Source organism: Geotrypetes seraphini, chromosome 8, assembly GCF_902459505.1.
Source record: "Geotrypetes seraphini chromosome 8, aGeoSer1.1, whole genome shotgun sequence".
In the NCBI taxonomy this organism is placed as follows: Eukaryota; Metazoa; Chordata; class Amphibia; order Gymnophiona; family Dermophiidae; genus Geotrypetes; species Geotrypetes seraphini.
Genome location: NC_047091.1, coordinates 80435533 through 80456949, shown reverse-complemented (window position 1 = coordinate 80456949; position 21417 = coordinate 80435533). Strand labels below are relative to the sequence as shown.

At 44.1% G+C, this 21417-nt stretch overlaps 1 protein-coding gene across 1 annotated transcript in view; it reads left to right on the top strand.

Moving 5' to 3' along the window:
- LOC117365102 (transforming growth factor beta-2 proprotein-like) overlaps nucleotides 1–20971 on the top strand; it is a 50663-nt gene extending 29692 nt beyond the window's left edge. The window contains exons 6-7 of the mRNA XM_033955060.1: nucleotides 8501–8654; nucleotides 20473–20971. Of these exons, the coding sequence (XP_033810951.1) occupies nucleotides 8501–8654; nucleotides 20473–20631 (313 nt within the window). The 3' untranslated portion in view covers nucleotides 20632–20971. The remainder of the gene's footprint in view (nucleotides 1–8500; nucleotides 8655–20472) is intronic.
- The last annotated feature ends 446 nt before the right edge of the window (nucleotides 20972–21417 follow it).

Below are 21417 nucleotides of genomic sequence, written 5' to 3'. Positions count from 1 at the left end.
CAGTTTAAAACTGACCATAAAACACTGACTCGTTTAACCAAAGATTTGGAAGATGCCAATAACCGAAGCAGAAGAAATAACATCAGGTTATTGGGTCTTCCAGAAGGGTTAGAGGGCTCAAATGCAATTAATTTCTTAGAGGAGTTATTGCCAAAGCTGCTCTCCCTCAAACTGAAACATCCGTTAGAGATAGAGAGAGCCCACCATATACCTTCACGTGCAGATCACAGACAAAATGGTCCAAGGCCCATGATCTTTAGAGTACTTCACTTCCAGCAAGCTCTGGATATCTTAACTACTGCCAAACAAATTAAATAATTGAAATGGCAAGATACTAAGATTCTCCTTTTTCCCGATTTTGCTAAAGCAACTGCCAATCTGAGGAAACAGTTTCTGCTTCTCTGACCTCAGCTGCGGCAGTTGGGGGCTAATTATGGACTTTTATATCTGGCTGTCATGAAGATCATTCACCTCAATAAAACTAATCACTATGAGGATCTGAATAAGCTACAATAATATATCATTCAATATCTGGATCCAATGACATAAGGGAATGACTGGATTTATTTAAAATAAATTTTAATCTAACTTTGTTTTTAATGAAAAGTCATATAAATGATCTGGACAAGTTATTAATATTAAATTTCATCAAGCTGAGTTTTATTTTGCAACAAAAGTGCCTTTAGTGGAAGCTGAATTATGTTTTGCTGAGAGCCAGTGAAATATGTGTTTGAAAAGGGGGGCGGAACTTCAGGATCCCGGCTGTAAAAGGAAGAGACAGCAGGAACTTTAATATATTCTTGCCAGGATTGCTCCAGAAAGCAGCCAAGTTTTACAAAGCTTTCCTGTAGTATAATGTATACCTGGCTTTATTTCTAACAACTTGACAGGAAAGATTTATGTCTCACGACTCGATATCTGTAAGGGATTGCAACAGCATTATCCTGCTGACTAGATTGTCCCCTTCCCTTCTATTGATTTTCCCAGGTTGTAATTTCAGTTTTCTACTGGATGGACAGGAGGTTTACTGGGTCTACTTATAGGATCTTTTCATAACTCTTGTGCTCGATGCATAAGAGTTGCTTTCTCTTCAGGACCTAGAATCTCGGCTGCCCAGCTGCAGAGAATGCTGTCCAAACTGATAATTGGGGTGCTTTCTGAAGATGTGTATGTAACAGTCTGACAAAATATGGTTGTCTTTTAGGAGATATGAAGCACTCTGTATGTCAGTACTTTGGCAAGGATTGGTTCAGAATACTTTGCTCACTAACTCAGTATACTTCTTTCATGTTTGTTTTAAACTATTCCTGTATTAGATGGTTCTTTCTTATGGTTGTACTGTCTATTAATTATTAATTATTTAGTTAGTTCCATATTCATTTATTTATTTATTATTTCTCTCATTATTAGGTAATATATCATTAAAAGAAGCTTTTTAGTTTTTACATTTATAATTTATAGTTATCCTAACAGATATTTGTTTTCAATTTATTATATATGCTTGGAAATTTATACCTTAATATTAATATCATTTATATTTATTTATTTTAGTTAATTTTTCTTATTATTGATATTGAATAGGACTGGAGTTTATATGATTTATGTCAATAGTAATTTTTCAGTTTTTCAGAGTTATAATTTATTGATATCCTAAGCAAATATATATATTTTTCATTTTTATCATTTTTATCTAGCAAATTAAATTGATAACATATTTCTTAAGTTAACAGTTGGTATTAACTTATGGCAATGTTTCCCATTTATTAAGTAGCTATGATTTCTATTAATTAATTTTTTCAATACTTAATATATTGAAATGGAATGTTAATTAATAGAGACATTGCCATATTACTTGATATGGATTACTTTTTTAATTGCCTGTATGAATTGAAATGCCTTTATGAATTGAAATGTTTCCATTGAATAGATTTTACTAGTTTAACTAGATGTATTTAAGGTTTTGGGTCTAAAGCTCTAATTATTTAATTCCATTTTCATATTATTTATAATTGGAATAGTTTTATATATGAATTGCGATATTGTAAGATATTAGATCTTGGTTATTATAGGGAGGATTTTTTAGTGCTTGGGGAAGATTTAGATTGCGGGTCTTTATGCGTGCACTCAAGCTTACGTGTTATTTTAAAGGGATGGGTAAGGGAGGGTTGCGGGAGTTTAAATGTTTGTGGTCCTCGTTGAGCGTGCAATTATTATTGAATCTGAAGGGAATTAATTGGACTATTGACAGGTTAATTTTTTTGATTCTAGTAAAATGGCTTTGAAATTTTATTCATTGAATGTTAATGGCCTCAATCATCCCATCAAAAAGAAAAATATACTTACCTTTTTGAAAAAACAACAAGCTGACATATATTTTATACAAGAAACCCATTTGTCAGCATTAGAATCAGCTAAGCTAGAAGGAGGCTTGCTAAAACATTGTTTTTTTGCTCCAGCAATTGGGAAAAAAGCAGATGTGGCAATCCTGGTTAATAAGATGATATCTGCTAATTTTGATTACTTTCATGCTGATCCAATGGGTAGATGGCTATATATTAAAATGACTTCAAGAAATGATACCCTGATGCTTTTCAATATTTATGCACCTAATATGAATCAGATGGAATTCTTTAGGCACTCCAACAGGTAGTTCTTTTATTCGCTAGGCCAAATTTGATTGTAGCTGGGGACTTCAATGCTATAGTGGATCCACTTATAGATAAACAACCCAGTAGACATTTGAAATCTTTAGGTCTAGATAATCTTATAAATAATTATCGTTTAAAAGATATATGGTGGATATTTAATTCTAATGCTTGGAAATTCACATTTTACTCCCAGGTTCATAAATCATTTTTCAGAATTGATTATTTTTTAATATCAAATCATTTAATTCATCAGGTTTTAAAAGCCAGGATAGATCCTATTATTATCACAGATCACACTGGTATTTGGATTGAGTATCAATTTGATAATGAAGATTCAGTTTCTTGAGGAAATTCAGATAAACATAAGAACATAAGAACATAAGCAGTGCCTCCGCCGGGTCAGACCACAGGTCCATCCCGCCCAGCAGTCCGCTCCCGCGGCGGCCCAAACAGGTCACGACCTGTCTGAATAACCAGAAGGGGCCCCCTTGCCACCTTGGTTTCCCATTTAAGTCCTATCTTCCCATCGAAGTCCTAACCCTCCGGTCTTGCACATTCACGACTTGGTTGGGTTTCCATACTTATTACCTGGTTAGCTTTCTATACTTGTATTACATCCCAGCACCTCTCTCAGTATCCCACAATCCCTTTATCCCTCAGGAATCCGTCCAATCCCTGTTTGAATCCCTGTACCGTACTCTGCCTGATCACTTCCTCCGGTAGCGCATTCCAAGTGTCCACGACCCTTTGGGTGAAAAAAAACTTCCTTGCATTTGTTTTGAACCTATCTCCCTTCAGTTTCTCCGAATGCCCCCTCGTACCTGTTGTCCCCTTCAATCTGAAGAATCTGTCCCTATCCACCCTCTCTATGCCCCTCATGATCTTGAAGGCCTCTATCATATCTCCCCTGAGCCTCCTCTTTTCCAGAGAGAAGAGCCCCAGCCTATCCAACCTCTCGGCGTATGGGCAGTGTTCCAGCCCTTTTACCAGTTTCGTTGCTCTCCTTTGGACTCTCTCAAGTACCGCCATGTCCTTCTTGAGGTGTGGCGACCAATACTGAACGCAGTATTCCAGATGTGGACGCACCATCGCTCGATACAATGGCATGATGACTTCCCGCGTCCTGGTTGTTATGCCCCTCTTTATGATGCCCAGCATCCTGTTGGCTTTTTTCAAGGCTGCTGCGCACTGCGCAGATGGCTTCAGTGATGCATCCACAAGCACACCCAAGTCTCTCTCTAGACTGCTGTCTCCCAGCAATGCCCCCCCCAATTTGTAGTTGAACAACGGGTTCTTTTTCCCTATATGCATGACCTTGCATTTTTCCACGTTAAAGCGCATTTGCCATTTGTTTGCCCAGTCTTCCAGCTTGTCCAGGTCCCTTTGCAGGTCCTCACACTCCTCCCTGGATCTAACTCTGCCGCACAGTTTGGTATCGTCTGCAAATTTTATAACCTCGCACTTTGCCTCCTTTTCCAGGTCATTGATAAATATGTTGAAGAGTAACGGCCCCAGCACCGATCCCTGTGGTACACCGCTCGTGACTCCCCGCCAGTCAGAATATTGTCCCTTTACTCCGACCCTCTGCAGTCTACCCGACAACCAGTGCTTAATCCATCTGTGCACATCCCCTCCCACCCCGTGGTTCCACAGCTTTCTAAGCAGCCTTTCATGTGGCACCTTGTCGAAAGCCTTTTGAAAATCGAGGTAAATGATGTCTATGGGTTCCCCATTGTCCACCCGACTGCTTATTCCCTCAAAGAAGTACAAAAGGTTCGTTAAGCATGACCTTCCCTTACAGAATCCGTGCTGGCTTGTTCTCAGTAGGCCATTTCTCTCGATGTGCTCGCAAATACCATCCTTGATCATAGTTTCCACCATCTTCCCTACAATTGAAGTCAGGCTCACCGGCCTGTAGTTGCCGGGGTCACCCCTCGATCCCTTCTTGAAGATAGGTGTGACATTCGCCAGTTTCCAGTCCTCTGGTACCTCTCCAGTTTTCAAGGATAGGTTGCAAACATGCTGGATTGTGCCCGCTATTTCTTGTTTTAGTTCTTTCAGAACCCTTGGGTGGATCCCGTCTGGGCCCGGCGATTTGCCGCATTTTAACCTGTCTATCTGTTTGAGGACATCCTCCTTACTTACCTCTATGTGTTCCAATTTTTCAGCCTGTTCCCCACTTATGAGTTCCTCTGAATCCGGTATGTTAGATGTGTCTTCTCTCGTGAAAACCGACGAGAAGAACGTGTTCAACCTCTCAGCTACCTCTTTATCCTCCTTAATCACTCCCTTCTTATCCCCATCGTCCAACGGCCCCACCTCCTCTCTCGCTGGTCGCTTACCCTTTACGTAACTGAAGAATGCCTTGAAGTTCTTCGCCTCCCTGGCCAGCCCCTCTTCGTAGTTCCCTTTTGCTTTTCTAACCTCCCGGTGGCATTCCTTTTGGCATTTCCTGTGCGCCTGGTGATTTTCCTCCGTTGGGTCCTTTTTCCATCTCCGGAAGGATACTTTTTTGTCATTTATTGCCCTCTTTGCTTCTGTTGAGATCCAAACCGGGTCCTTTGATCGCTTGTTCTTGCCGCCTTTCTTGAAACTGGGGACATACATTCTTTGTGCTTCCTGCAGGGTGTCCCTGAATAGGGTCCAGGCGCTTCCTACAGTCTCCATCCTAAGGATGTTTTTGAGCTTCCTCCCCACCATTTCCCTCATAGCAGCATAGTTCCCTTTCCTGAAGTTGAGCGCAGTTGTTGCGGTCCTCCTTACTGTGGGTGTCCCCCTTTCTAATGTGAATCTGATCGCATTGTGGTCACTGTTGCCTAGTGATCCTCCCACTTCTACCCCTCTCGCAGGCCCCCCTAGTCCGTTTAGGATGAGGTCAAGAGTAGCACTCCCTCGCGTCGGTTCCCTGACTAGTTGCTCCATGAAGCAGTCCCTCACAGCTTCTACAAATCCCGTTTCCCTAGCGCAGTTGGAGTGACCCGTACTCCAGTCAATCCCCGGGTAGTTGAAGTCCCCCATCACTGTTACACTTCCAGTCCTGCATTCTTGTCTCAGTTCAGCTTCCAAGTCGTGTCCGACTCCTTCCGGGGTACCAGGTGGGCGATAGTACAGCCCCAGTTTTATGCCTGCTCCCTTGTTTCCCGGCAATTTGACCCATAGTGATTCCAGCCCCTCTGCCTTCGTTGCCATATCCATCCCGACTGAGTAGATAGAGTCCTTTATATATAGTGCTATGCCTCCCCCCTTCTTGTGGGTCCTGTCCCTCCTGTAGAGCTTGTACCCCGTCAGCGCCACATCCCATTGATTCTCCTCTGTCCACCATGTTTCTGTAATTCCAATTATATCCAGGTCCTCCCCCTTGGCCATGACCTCTAGTTCACCCATTTTAGCCATGAGGCTTCTTGCATTTGCGTATAAGCACCGTAGGTCCCGTCGTTTTTCCTCCACCTCTGTATTTACCTGGGCCGCCTCCCCTTGAATTTCGGGCAGTTCTCCTGTTCCCTGTGCTTCTGCTTTGCTCTCAGCCTTTACCCTCGTAGCTTTTGCTTTCCCCAGCGCAAGCAGCAGGCCTAAGAAGTTGCGCGCGCTAGTGAAGATTTAAAGAGGTGTGGGGGGAAGGGAGGGCACGAGCATAGCATCGGGGGACAGAGAGGTGCCAGTGCACCCACCAAGATGGCATCCGGGGCTGTTTGCCCCCCTACCCCCTTACTATGATACTGCCCTATTCTATTATAGTAGATCAGGAGATTCAAAAACATCTAAATACTTCACACATACCCTATAAAGTACAAACTGATAAAGAAGAAAAACTGGTAGTGTTTTCTCATTCCACACTTTCAAATTGAGTCAAATCACCCCAGCGTTTATATAAAAAGCACTTTCTCATTGCACTAAAGTGATTTTTAAGAGTAATTACTCATAATATTTCTTTTATATCCCATGCACTCTAGGGAGTTTTTCTAAAACTTGAAAAACTGAAATTAACTAACCAGGAGAGGAACCTCAGAAATTTAATCCAGGAAAATGGATTATGGGATCTCTTAAAGCACAAAGCTATTTCAGAGCCCTCTTCACCAGTCATGATCTTTTTTTGTCATTTGTTTCTCCCCCAACCTCCATAACTATCAAAATCCTTTGTAATTAACTTTATAGTCCTGACTTTTGAGTTAAAGAATTATAAAATGTTCCATAAAGAATCACGGCAAAGTATCCCAACGTGTAATGTCAAGCCCAATGTCTGAAACTGCTCTTATCTGTTGCATACAACTCCAGTGCTGTCAGAATTTCACTCCCTAATGGCGTTTCAGTTCTCAAAGTGTAGAATGAGAAACACTACTTGTTGTTTTTCTTCTTTATCAAGCTGCCCTATTCTATAACATGCATGCCTAAATTTCAAAATGTACAATCCAAAAGGGGGTGTGGTTATAGGAAGAGCATGGGTGAGTCAGGAGCATTTCCAGAAATTAGGTGCCATGTTATAGAATTTCTATATTTGTGCACCTAAGTGCCATCAGTTGGGAATTAGCATTTACACCACTCCTGCCCACTTCAATCATGGCCAGTGGGCTTGCCACTAATATTCAGCGACCTTTAACTACGCAATGCTTCTGAATATCTGCTCTAACCACATTCACTACAGCCAAGCAGTGAAAGGACATTTCGGGGGTAGAAGCAGGGAGAAGCAGGGAGATATGCAAGTGCCGGCGATATTCAGTGCTGAAGCCCACACAGCTAAGTGAACAGACAGGACTCCATAAATGACTGTGCATTCTTTGGTCACTTAGCTATGTGGGTGCTGATGCTAAACATTTACCAGCATCTGCATAACTTCCAGGTAGCAGCTTGAAGCTGTAACTGGTCTCCTTTCTCTCCAAACTCCCTGAATGTGAGTTGTCTCCTTTCCTGGATTCCCTCTCTCAATTAAACATCCCCATCTGGATCCCAGCATAAAAAAGTGCTTCCTCCTGATCCCCCCAACCAACAACAGGGCCCCTTCCTGAAATCCTCCTCCTGCAGGCCCCCTGGGTCTAGAGGTCATGGCAACTATTTTTAGGCCAGAACTGCCAGGGGCATGAGTGAGTGGGGGGTTTCTCCTAACTTGACTACCCCACTGGACCACCAGGGATAGTAAGGTAGGCCAGGGGGCCTACAGGTGGGTGGGTGAGAGAACTTCAGGAGGGGAATCTGCTGTTGGCTGTGAGAGGGCAGGAAGAGGTACTGTTGTTGATCTGGGAGGGCCAGGGGAGGGCATTGTTGGATGGGGGGGGGGGGCAGGAGGAGACTTTGTTGTTGGTTGGAGGGCCAGAAGGGAGCACATTTATTGATTGAGGAGGGGAAGGGGAACTTCCTTTGATATTCCCAGGCCTGATGGAGTGTGTGGTGCAGTGGTTAGAGCTGCAGCCTTGGCACCCTGAGTTTGTGGGTTCAAATCTTGCACTGCTCCTTGTGATCCTGAGCAAGTCACTTAATCCCCAGTGCCCCAGGTACATTAGATAGAGTAGGAGCCCACTGGGACAGTTAGGGAAAAATGCTTGAGTACCTGAATAATTTGTAATCTGCATAGAATTGTAGAATATACAGAATAAAAAAGTATATATATTGACTGGGACCTACATAATTCCTGGTGCTAGCACTTGTCAAGTGAGACTCGAATATTCAATGCTAGTGTTTTGGCATGGCTCAGTATTGAATATCCATGTTTAGTCTGGCCAGCAATTATCAACGCTTAGGGATCATGTGTCTGTTTAATTAATGAGCACATGGTTAGTGCTATGTTAATAGTTATTACCCATTAGGGCTCTATGCATTTCTGTATTGCTCCTGCTAATCCTCCCATACCCTTCTCTTGGCAGGAGCACTGACCAGGGTTGCTGCCTTCGTTCCCTCTTCATCGATTTTCGAAAGGATCTAAATTGGAAATGGATCCATGAGCCTAAGGGTTACAAGGCCAACTTCTGTGCCGGGAACTGTCCATACCTGTGGAGTGCTGACACACAATACAACATGGTGAGAAAGAGACCAAAGCCCCCAGTCATCCTACATTCAACTCACAAATGCAGAACACACTTTTGAAAGATTGAGATATCTGTGATATAGAGGCAGAGAGAGACTAGTGCATTGGCCCTATGTGGAGTTACCATACGGCTCCAGAAAAAAGGAGAAGGGTGGATGGAAGTAAAACCCAGATGTCTCAATCCATCCTCCTTTTTCTGGAGCCCTATGGTTACCCTAGCCCTAAACAGTGGCATAGCTGTGGGGGGCCTGGGTTTCTCCAATTTGAATTTGAGCTTCGCCCGCAAATTGAGGTGCTGTCTGCTGCTTTGGCTGTTGGGGTCCCGAAGCCCCACCAGACGTCGGGATTTCCCCGGACATGTTCTCGTTTTGAGGACATGTCCGGGGATTCAGACGGCTTTTCAAAACCCGGCACTTTGTCCAGATTTTGAAAAGCTTCTGACGTCGGGACGGCATCCACAAATGCGCGAATGCAATGCGGTGATGTTACGCGCACACACGTGACATCATTGTGTCATATTTGCGCATGCATGCAATGTCATCACGTCACATCCATGCATGTATGGATGCCATCCCAACACACAAACAAGTTAAGGTGGCGGGGCTGGGGACGTGACGCGGGTGGATCAGGTTGGACTAGGGGCGCGGCCATGGGTCCGGATTTTCCTTCGGGAAAATCTGGTAACCTACACCAGTGGAAGTCCTTCACCACCCAAAGCCTGGGAGTTGGCAGTGCCTTTTCTGGGTTGTTGCTACATACCCCTTCCCCCGCATATACATGGTTTGTGTGAAACTGAGCATGCATGAGAGAGGTAGGGTTACCAGATTTCATAATTTAAAAAAGAGGACATATGACCCCACCCCATTCTGCCCCCATCCCCGCCTTGTTCTGTCCCTGCCCCATTCTTCTCCAGCCCCACCCCCATACAAACCTCATCTCTTATTCCTTGAGTATGCATGGATACGACATGATAAAATCATCGCGTTGCATCAGTACATTCTCAGAGGCCCTCCAAACACGGCCCAGAGCTTGGGGCATTCCAAAACCCAGGCAAACTGCTGGTAACCCTAGGCCTGCCCTCCCCTGTGCATGTATGAAAACTGAGCATGTGCGGGAAGGGCATGCCTCTCCCATGTATGCTCAGTTCCAGTGCAAAAAAGCATGAGTTCAGAACCTGTCGGTAGTGCATCTTCACCCATGAGAGATACAGAAAGTATTATCTCCACCTCCCTGCATCACCAGGCATTGCCCTTTCTCCCCAGTTTTTTCCTTCTGCAAGTGAGAAGTTGTCTTTTTCATCTGCTTTGCTTAATATTTATTATTTTCAGGTATTAAGCAATGTTTTTTCAAGGCTATGGGTACTTTAGTGATCCCCAGTAGTCCTGGGTCAAATCTGCCTGGGAAAAGCTGCAGACAAAGGGTTCTGAGTCTAGCTGGGTGGGCCATGCTTGCTGCAGGGCACCTGTCTGGCCAACCTGCCGTAACACTTAGATTGGCTCAGGGTTCAGCCCCTGGGAGTCTGCTCACCTGGTTTCATTCGAAGGACACGCACACAGGCTATTTTTGGGGCCCGCACTGGTCGGGAAACCTTGCGGGTGCAGGCAGCATCCTCCCCTTGAAGAAGTATGTGGAGACTAGAGGGACAGAGGTTTTCAGGTTGGTTCAGCCTGTATAAAAAACAGCCAAAAGAGACAAGCCCTGGATATCCTGCTTGCTTGTCTAAAGAAGAAAAACATTTTTTCCTCTATCCAGCTACAGTGTAAGCTGATGCAGGCACAGCACATGGCAGCACAGTGACATCGGGGTGGAGTTGAATTGGGGATTATAAGGAGTTTCTGTGGCTTCCTTGAGGGTTTTCCTCCCCTTAAATCCTGTTTATGACATTTTTGGCTGATTTTATAGCTCTCCCAGGCCGTTTTTGGTGCCAAAATCACTGCCACAGTGGCTATCTTGGATTTCCTGATTTTATTCTAAAAGTCTCTCCCTGCTTCAAAACACCTCGTTTGGGTCTAGAATCAGTCAGGATGGACTGACTACACAGGTGGTTTATCCACTGTATCATGTCAATTTTGCTCTGAATGGGTGCCCAAGGAGAGACAATGTGCAGAGTGCTGAGCATGCAAGGGGTGGCAGGAGCATTGGGCTTAGACCCCTGGGACCCTCCAGAGGCTCAGAGGCACAGAAAGCTCAAAAAATGGGACATAAATCCCTCCTAGAGCCCTCTACTGGTGATTAAGCACGTTAGTAAAGTAAAAGTTCATGGACACTACTTTCACAGGGAGGTCCCCTGAGGGAGTCCTAAAAAAGTCCTTCGGGGACTCGGGTCAGGTTTTTGACTCTGATTTTGTGGCCCTCATGTATGAGGCCTGTAATACATGAAAACAGACTCCACACAGGAGAGTTTATCCCTGCAGAATCTCACTCCTTTTAAGGAACAGGCTTGACGGAAGTCTGAGGTCCAGTCAGAGAAGGACTGGAACAATTGGGGATCCAAGTCTATGCCTCTTCTCTACAGAAGTGCCTCCTTGTAGGAGACAAGTTCTTGTGGGGGCGAGGACAGCCAGGAGGATGTAGCAGCCCTGGACCAGGGAGAGGATCCGACATTGTGCAGGGTCTTTAAGCCATCCAACTTAAATGAAATCATTGCAGTCTCTCTATGGGAACTGGATTCAGAGGTTCCACACAGCGCTTACTGCTGAGCAGCTCCAAGACCCAGTCCACATTTTTTCCTTTGCATCCTGAGATCACTATGATGCTGACTAAGCATTGGGAAATGCCAGACAGGCCCTTGCAAGGGGCTAGGGCGATGTCTAAGCTGTATCCATGGCTCCTAATTTCCAGCAACTGTTTATGTCACCTAAGGATTCCTTGGTGGCACAGGTTATAAAAGCGTACTTCACTTCCCAACAAAGGGGGTGTGGTTCTGAAGGATGCTCAGGACCACAAACTGGATCTGATTCTCAAAAGGCAATTTGAGGCTTTGGCTTTGGATCTTAAGGCAGTGGCAGTGGCTTCCTTCGTGGTACACGCCTGCCATAAAATGCTATGCCAGTCTCTGGCTTTGGAGGCGAGCGCCTTCCTCCAGATGGTTCTGTTGGGGGTGGATAATGTTGAAGATGCTACGAGTATGTATAACATGTTTAGAGTCATGAGTAAAGTGTTTTCTTACTCTCTTTCCACCCAGAGGATGCTTTGGATCAGACAATGGGCAGGAGATTCGGCTTTTAAAGCCAAATTGAACAAGTTGCCCTTTAAGGGACAGATGCTTTTTGGCAAAGGGCTAGTCGACCTAATAACCAGTGTAATGGACAGATGTTCTAAGTCTCTCCTGGATAGCAAGCCACGTGCAACTCAAGGATCAAGTTGTGGCTCCAATAGAGGCTACAGGCAGCCTTGGATGTCTTCGGCAAACTCTTCATGCAGGGACTAGGCAGAGGTTTGGTGCCTCTGGATGAAACCCCGCATCCAATTCCAAGAAGTCCCAATGATGCCAAATCTCTCTCTGATCTTCCCCGGATAGGTAGGAGACTTGCAGAGTATTGGGAGGCCTGGGAATTGATTTGCACAGACCAGTGGGTGCTGGACATCATTTGAGAGGGGTACAAGCTCAAATTTTTCAGCCACCTCAAGATTATTTCATAGAATCCCTGGCAGGGAGGCTGCAGAAAGCATCCAGGATATGAGCAACGGTGCAATGGCTGCTGCAGATCCAGACAGTAGAAGAAATCCCAGGAGTCGAATTGGGCTCAGGCAGATACTCTATATACGTCATCATTCCAAAGAAAGATTCAAATGACTGTAGACCGATTCTGTATCTCAAGTCGGTCAATGCAGTCTTAAAAGTGCCCGAGTTCCAGAGACAGTAAGATCAGTTATTGCCTTGGTTGCTCCTTGAGAATATCAAGCCTCTTTGGATCCGACATTGCCCACATGTGGGAATATGCTGCCTGCTTGTCCTAGGATAATCACAGTTACTGGATGCTAGGGTCCACCTTGGGAGTTATCGCCCAAGAAAAGGATCTGGGTGTCATTGTAGACAATACGATGAAACCTTCCACCCAATGTGTGGCAGCAGCCAAAAAACAAACAGGTTGCTAGGAATTATTAAAAAAGGGATGGTTAACAAGAATGTTATAATGTCCCTGTATTGCTCCATGGTGCGACCTCACCTGGATTATTGCATTTAATTCTGGTCTCCTTATCTCAAGAAAGATATAGCGGCACTAGAAAAGGTTCAAAGAGTGACCAAGATGATAAAGGGGATGGAACTCCTCTTGTATGAGGAAAGACTAAAAAGATTAGATCTCTTCGGCTTGGAAAAGAGACAACTGAGTGGAGATATGATTGAAGTCTACAAAATCCTGAGTGGAGTAGAACGGGTACAAGTGGATCGATTTTTCACTCTGTTAAAAATTACACAGACTAGGGGACACTCAATGAAGTTACAGGGAAATACTTTTAAAACCAATAGGAGGAAATATTTTTTCACTCAGAGAATAGTTAAGCTCTGAAACGCATTGCCAGAGGTTGTGGTAAGAGTGGATAGCGTAGTTGGTTTTAAGAAAGGTTTGGACAATTTCCTGGAGGAAAAGTCTATAGTCTGTTATTGAGAAAGACATGGGGGAAGCCACTGCTTGCCCTGGATCAGTAGCATGGGTTTTGGCCAGGTACACTAGGGACCTGGATCGGCCACTGTGAGAACGGGCTACTGGATTGATGGACCATTGGTCTGACCCAGTAAGGCTGGTCTTGTGTTCTTATTTGCATATCCCTTTTTTCTAGCTCTGAGAAGGTTTCTAAGATTCCATGTGCTAGAGAGACATTTTCAGTTCTCAGTGCTCCCATTTAGACTAGCAACAATGCCACACACATTTACCAATGTAATGGTGGTGGCAGCAGCACGCTTGTACAGCTCTGGGATTCAGGTTCATTCATACTTGGACGACTGGTGGCTTGGATGACTGGTGGTGTCCCAAGCAGAAGGCCACAAGGCAGTGGTGCAAGTAATCCACCAATTGCAAGAACTGGGCTTGATCATCAATTTTTGAAAAGTCATCTGGATCCCTCGCAAACCCTGGAGTATCTGGGGATTGTATTCAAAATGGCAAAGGGCCGTGTCTTCCTTCTGGAAGCTCGCCAGCATAAGTTGAGATGACATATTTTAGAAATTCTGGCAGTACCAGCCCCCATAGCGTGGCATTATCTTCAGTTATTGGGGTCTTTGGTGGCAACAATAGAAGTGACACCGTGGGCAAAAGCTCATCTCTGATTTTGTCCTGCTGGTTGTTACATACAGACTTCCTTCAGATGCCTTTGGAGTGGACAGTAGCAGCCCGCCAGAGTTTGAGATGGTGGATAAGGCAGAGACATTGTCCAAGTGATTGCCTCTACACATAGTAACATGGGTGATCTTGACTACAGATGCCAGCCTTTATGACTGGGGAAGTCATTACAAAGGTCATCCACCCCAGGGCCATTGGGAACTTTCACAGAAAACATGGTCCATCAACAGATTGGAGCTGAGAGCTATTCGAATGATGTTGAGGGCCTTCCAGGAGAAACTGGAACGGAAAGCGGTCAGAGTCTTCTCGGACAATGCCACATCAGTGGCTTATATCAACAGGCAAGGAGGCACCAAGAGTGCACCATTAGAACTGGAGACCCAGCTGTTATTTTGCTGGGCAGAGAACCATCTGCTAGCCATCTCATTAGTGCATGTAGCGGGAGTGAACATTGTTCAAGTCGACTTTCTCAGTCGATAGATGCTGGACCTGGGAGAGTGGTCCCTGTCCCAAATAGTATTCAACAGGATTGCTCAGCGCTGGATGCATCCGACGTTTGACCTGATGGTGTCAGCCTGCAATTTCAAGACTGCACAATGCTTCAGTCAAAGGTGCAAGCTGGGTAGCGTCATTGTGAATGCTCTAGTACAACCTTGGCCTACCAGGGATCTCTTGTATGTGTTCCCACCATAGCTAATGATATGCTGAGTCATTCGAAGAATAACGACGCTTTGAGTGCTGGTAATCCATGTAGCTTCAGATTGGCTGCATACACCATGGTACTCAGATCTAGTATGGCTGTAAAGAGATCAGAGTATGAGACTCCCTCTCCATCAAATGCTGTTCTGCAGGGCCCAATCACCAGAGAATTCAGAATGCTTTGGGCTTATAACATGGCTTTAAAAAAACAAAAACAAATCTTTATTCATTTTCAAATGTATAATAAGTGTATCAATATGTTAAGACAAATTAATCATAAATATATGACTTAATAAACATCAAGATAATAAATAATATGCTATTACCCACCCTTCCCACCCCTCCCTATTATATAATCACATACATTGTACAATATATAATAATAAAATAATAAAATTATCCCCCTCCCCCCTCATAATTGAACCTGTAATTTAAGGGAAAAAATGTCATCTAATCAGTACAATAATTTGTTAATGGCTCCCACACATCTTGAAATTTCCTAAAACATACTCGCTGTATTGCAAGAAATCTTTCCATTTTATACATGTGACATAGGGAATTCCACCAAAAATTATAATTTAATCTACTCCAGTTCTTCCAGTTATAAGTAATTTATTGAATGGCAACCCCAGTCATTATAAGTAATAATTTGTTATTGTTTGAAGAAATCTGACTTTTTGCTCTCATTGCCATACCAAACAGCACAGTATCATATGATAATGCCACTGGGTTTTCTAATAAACAATTAATTTGGTCCCAAATTGATTTCCAAAAAGTCATAACAAATGGACAGTAGAATAACAAATGATCTAAAGTCCCTGCTTCAAGATGACAGTGCCAACATCTATTAGACTTAGAGCTATCCAATTTTTGTAACCGAACCGGGGTCCATAATGCTCTATGTAACAGGAAAAAACATATTTGTCTCATAGATGCTGACACTGTACATCTCATCCTCCAAGTCCAAATTTGTGTCCATTTAGACACAGAAATTTGATGCTTGATCTCTATGCTCCAAATGTCTCTCAGACCAGTGTTTGGTTTCTTTTTAATAAGTCCAGTTAATAATTTATACCACTGGGCAGCCTGGTGACCCAGGAAGTCCGCCTGAAAGCATAAGAACTCCATACTATATTGATCACTAAGATTTTTCCATTCAGGGATTCCGACCTGAATGGCCTGCTTCAATTGCAACCATCTAAAACTTTCTGATTTATTAAGGCCATATTTATATTGCAACTGTGAAAACTCAAGCAGTTTACCGTTAGAGATAACATCATTCAATAAACATATACCTGCTATCATCCAATGCTTCCAGACGATCTTTTCTCCGCCAATTTGAATCTTGGAGTTTAGCCATATAGATTGATTTGTAAATTGGAATAATTGTTAAATTACTTACATAGCACAATGTTTTCCATGTATCAGCTAATATTCTGTTATCTTTATATAACTAGGCATTTTGATACTGAGCACATGGCAAAGGCATAATGGAGACATGAGTTGCCATTCTAACCACAACCAATCTGGGGGGTTTTCCATGAGCTCCGGGAGGACCAATTACATACCCTGGCGCAAAATATAGGCTTTTGAGCACGCAGCCCTAGTAGAAAAGGATACTTGGAGGTGGTGATAGCTACACTTCTTTGCTCCAAGAAACCAGCGACAGTAGCGGCTTATGCGAAAGCCTGGAATTAATTTCAACTCTGTTGTTTGGAGCAACAGATAGAGCCAGTTTCCTTTAAGAAGGCCTAGAATTGGGCCTGGCGGTCAGTTTCTTAAAGGTTCAGGTGGCCAGTGTTTCCTGTTTTTGAGCTCGTTTAGAGAGAGTCTCACTGACCTCTCACCTTGACATTTCCAGGTTCTTGAAGGGAGCAGTGCGGTTGCATCCACCAGTGTGTCCAGCTTGTCCTTTATAGAACCTTAATCTCATGTTGAGTGCCCTGAGTAAGACCCCATACAAGCCTTTGCAGTAGGCCATGCTGACGGACCTCATGGTAAAGACGGTCCTCCTATTAGCCATTGTTTCAGCTAGAAGAATTTCAGAGCTCCCAGCCCTGTCATACAGGGAACCAGGGAGTGTCTCTGCATACAGTTCCCTCTTTTCTATCAAAAGTGGTTTTGATGTTCCATGTGAATCAGGAAGTCCAATTGCAAGCATTCCATGCCACAGGCATAAAGAAGCAGGACAAAATACTAGCAGGGCTAGATGTCAGAATGGTCCTTCTTCGTTACCTGGAGGTGACCAATGATTTTTGGTTGTCAGATCATCTCTTCATCTTAACGGTCTTTGGATGCAGAGGAAGGCCAGCCTCAAAGGCCTTGATTGCCAGATGCTTACAGGCAGCTATTTCCTCTGCTTACATATGATGTGGTAAACGTCCACCAATTTCTGTGAAAGCACATTCCACTAGAGGTGTGGCTTCTTCATGGGCGGAGTCCAGGATGGTTTCGCCCAAGGAGATTTGTACGGCAACTACATGTTCCACGCTACACACATTTATCTGGATTTTCCAGCAGCACAAAAGGACTTCACTCTTGGATCCATGGTTCTAGCAGTAGAAAAGCGCATGAGTCCTGAAGCCTCACCCTATCAGTTTTCAGTGTAGCCTGCTGTTAGCCTCAGATAGGTATGTCTCTGCAGAGGCTTGTCTAATGGCACTCGAGCAATATGAAGCTATGACTTCAGAAAGACAGGAGTGTCTGTACAGGTTTGCTCTTGACAAAGTCAGAGCCAAACATGTGTTTTCATTCTGCTTTGTTAATGCTATGTTGCATTTGATAATGAGTTGTGTTTTTTTGCAGAGCAGATCAAAAGTATATCATCAGGGAGTTTCCCCTGTGCCTCTCCTTGTTGTGTCTCCTTTTTCAAGGGTTATCACTGTTTTGGTATTAACTGAGGAGAGAGGGCAGTGCCCAGTGATACAGGGAGGTGGAGTTGAAAATGTAAGAGGTTACTTTTTACATCCTTTGCGAGTGAAGATGCACTACTCAGAGGTTCATGACTTGTGCTTTTCTACTGGAAAGAAGATTATCAAAGTAAAAACCTAATCTTTCATTTTGTGAAAACTGACTATGCATGGGGATAGAGCCTGTGCAAAAGCTCAGGAAAAGCAGCGCCAACTGCATGGTTTTGGATAACAGATCGCTTCTGCTGGTGAGGCTTTGGGTTGCAGGGAGGCGGGGCAAATTTTTGTGCCCCTCTCTCACTTTGGGCTCAGGCCTCCCCAAAATCTGAGTACTGACTGCACCTGGTCCCAAGACTGATATGGGTGAGGGAGTACTGAAACTAGATTGGCTGGATTGCTGGAAGAGCTAAGGCAGATTGAAGTAGGCAGGTGTAATTGCTATTGTATGGAAGCAAATGACATTTTCCTTTTCTAACAAGCATATTCATAAGTACTAATCTAAAGGAGTGGTTTATTTAACCCTTTAATTGGCAGATGGTGAAACTTAACTTAATGTTGAATGAGAGCAACAGTGCCAAGTAACAGGCATTTAAAGATGCAGATTTCCCATAAGAGCCATAGAAGAGACATTTGCTTCTGAGCAACAATGCCAAATAAAGGGTTAATATTTTATGATGGTATGCTTTATTGCTATGGTGTCTTAAAAGTTTGTGTACCGTATATACTTGAATATAAACCAAGATTTATGGACCAAAAAATGGCTCAAAAATGGGGGTCTCAGTTTATATTCGGGTCAGCACCTACCTGTCCCCCTCCCAGACCTATTGTAGGCCTCCACCAGGCCTGCTTTAAGCCCTGGTGGTCCAGCAGTGGACCGGGACAGGAGGGATCCCTCCCGTCTTCTGTCCCGGCCAACTCTAACAACTCTCACCTCCCTCTTGCCTCCCCGATTAGTAAAAAGAACATAAGAACATAAGAATTGCCGCTGCTGGGTCAGACCAGTGGTCCATCGTACTCAGCAGTCCACTCACATGGTGGCCCTTTGGCCAAAGACCAGTGTCCTAACTGAGACTAGCTTTACCTGCGTACATTCTGGTTTAGCAGGAACTTGTCTAACTTTATCTTGAATCCCTGGAGGGTGTTTTCCCCTATAACAGCCTCCGGAAGAGTGTTCTAGTTACTCTCTGGGTGAAGAAGAACTTCCTTACGTTTGTATGGAATCGATCCTCTTTTAACTTTAGAGAGTGCCCTCTCATTCTCTCTGCCATGAAGAGGGTGAACAACCTGTCTCTATCTACTAAGTCTATTCCCTTCATTATCTTGAAACTATCATGTCTCCTCTCTGTCTCTTCTTTTCAAGGGAGAAGAGGCCCAGTTTATCTAATCTCTCACTGTACGGCAACTCCTCCAGCCCCTTAACCATTTTAGTCGCTCTTCTCTGGACCCTTTCAAGTAGTACCATGTCCTTCTTCATGTATGGTGACCAGTGCCTGGTGAGGGCGTACCATGGCCTGGTACAGCTTCATGATAACCTTCTCCAATCTGTTCGTGATCCCTTTCTTAATCATTCCCAGCATTCTGTTCGCTCTTTTCGCCGCCACCGCCACAGTACATTGTGCGGCCGGCTTCATTGACTTGTCGACCAGTACTCCCAAGTCTCTTTCCCGGGGGGGTCTCTCCAAGTACCACACCGGACATCCTGTAATCAAGATTTTTGTTACCAACATGCATCACCTTACACTTATCCTCGTTAAACCTCATTTGCCATGTTGCGGCCCATTTCTCGAGCATGTTTATGTCACGTTGCAGGTCTTTCCATTCCTCCTGCATCTTCACTACTCTGAATAACTTCGTATCATCTACAAATTTAATCACCTCACTCGTCGTACCAATTTCCAGGTTATTTATAAGCATACCTTTAAAATCCCTGGTAGTCCAGCAGTGAATTGGGGCAGGAGTGATCTTCCTACACTCCTACCTCATACAGAGCAGCTTTCTGAATGGTTGTCGCAAGTTCTCGTGGCAACCTCACAGTTCCCGTGGTCCATTTATATTTGAGTATATACGGTATATTGTTTATAAGGTGCCAAGAATAGTAGATGGTGTGCTATAGAAGATTTATTAAATGCATAGGTAAGACAGCTCTAAGTCAGATGCTAAGATGAACTTTTTAACGTTGAGGTCAGTCAGTTACTGGAATGAATTACCCATGAAGGTGGCAGGGGTAGGAGATGGACTAGATGTCCCTTTGGTAGCTCTTCCATCCCTTTCTTTCTCAATTCCCCATGACTTCTTCAGATCTGTACCACTTCTATCTTTCTCTGGTTTTGTATGACTTCTTGAGATCCCTTCCTCTGATTCTCTGATCTCTCAGATTCCTTTCACTTCTCTCTTTCTCTGATTTTCTTTGACCTCCTGAGGTCCCTTCCAGCTTTCTCTTCCTCTGATTCTTAATCTCTGGATGCCCCTTCCAGCCCTTTCATTCTCTGATTCTCCATGACCTCTTGAGACTGCTTCCTGCCCTTTCATTGACTTTCTACAACCTCTTGATGTCCCTTCTATCCTTCTCTTTCTTCCAGCCCTATCATTTTCTGATTTTCTATAATCTCTTGAGGTCCTTTCCAGCCTCTTCTTCATATGATTCTTGATTATGCCTTGAGATCTCTTCCAGCCCTCTTGCTCCTTTCACTCTTCTCTTTCTCTGATTTTCTGTGACTTCATGAGATCCCTTTCACTCCTCTAATTTGAGGTTCCTTCCAGCCTTCTCTTTCTTCAGTTTTTGATTATATTTTGAGGTATTTTTCTTGACAACTTCTTGAAGTCACTTCCACCCTTCCCTGTCCCTGATTCTCAGTGATCTCTTAAGTTCTCTTCTGGCCTGGTTTTCAATGGTAGCATGTATTCTCTGCCTTTATTTACAGGTCCTCCCTCTCTACAACAAAATGAACCCTGATGCATCAGTCACCCCCTGCTGTGTTCCCCAGGACCTGGAGCCTCTCACTATCATTTACTACGTGGGTCGGACCCCAAAGGTGGAGCAGCTCTCCAACATGGTGGTGAAATCATGCAAGTGTCGGTAGTGAGGAATAGCTGAGCTTTCTGGACAGAAGGTAGAGAGAGGGCTGAGAAGACGAGGGCAATCATTCCTATAACCAGGAAACCAAAAATACATGGAGGGAAGAAACTGGAAAAGTGACTGAAGTAGCTTATCCCTCCATGAAAAGCCAGCTTCTTGGAGAATCCAAGCAGAACTGACACAGTCTGACCCATGCAGCGTTATTTAATTTCCTGTGCTCTATTGCTTTTGGTATTTGTTGATTTATGATAGAGTCTCTGTAGACATTAAAGGCAGTGGTGGAGTTCTCAGGGGATGAGGGTGGATACAAATGGACTGTTTTGCTGAATAAATTGTTTCCTTCACCTCTCTTTGGATCCTTCTTTTTCTGCTGCATACCACATGTTGTGGCATTTGCAGAAGCCTGACTGAGCTCTGAACTGGAGCTCTGTCTTTTAGACATGCAGACATGCAGTGTGTCTCTCTCCCCTCCATTTTTTCCTGCTTTCGTCTCCAAGGATCTCTTTGCCCTTTTCCCCCTTCTCCCTCTCCTGCTGGATCCTCTCACCCTTCTCCTTCTGAACTCTCCCTCCTTTTCTCTTTCTCTCTCATTCCCCTTTTGCTGGACCCTTTAAACCTCTCTTGACTTTCCTTCTCACCCCTTTTCTGCTAATCCTTTCCTGGCATCTCCCTCTTACCCCTTTCCTGCTGAACTTATCCTGACATCTTCCATCATCTCAATCTCTCTCCTCTCTTCTGCTGTACCCCCCCCAACCCCCCCACCTCCAAGCATCTACAGGCATCATCCACC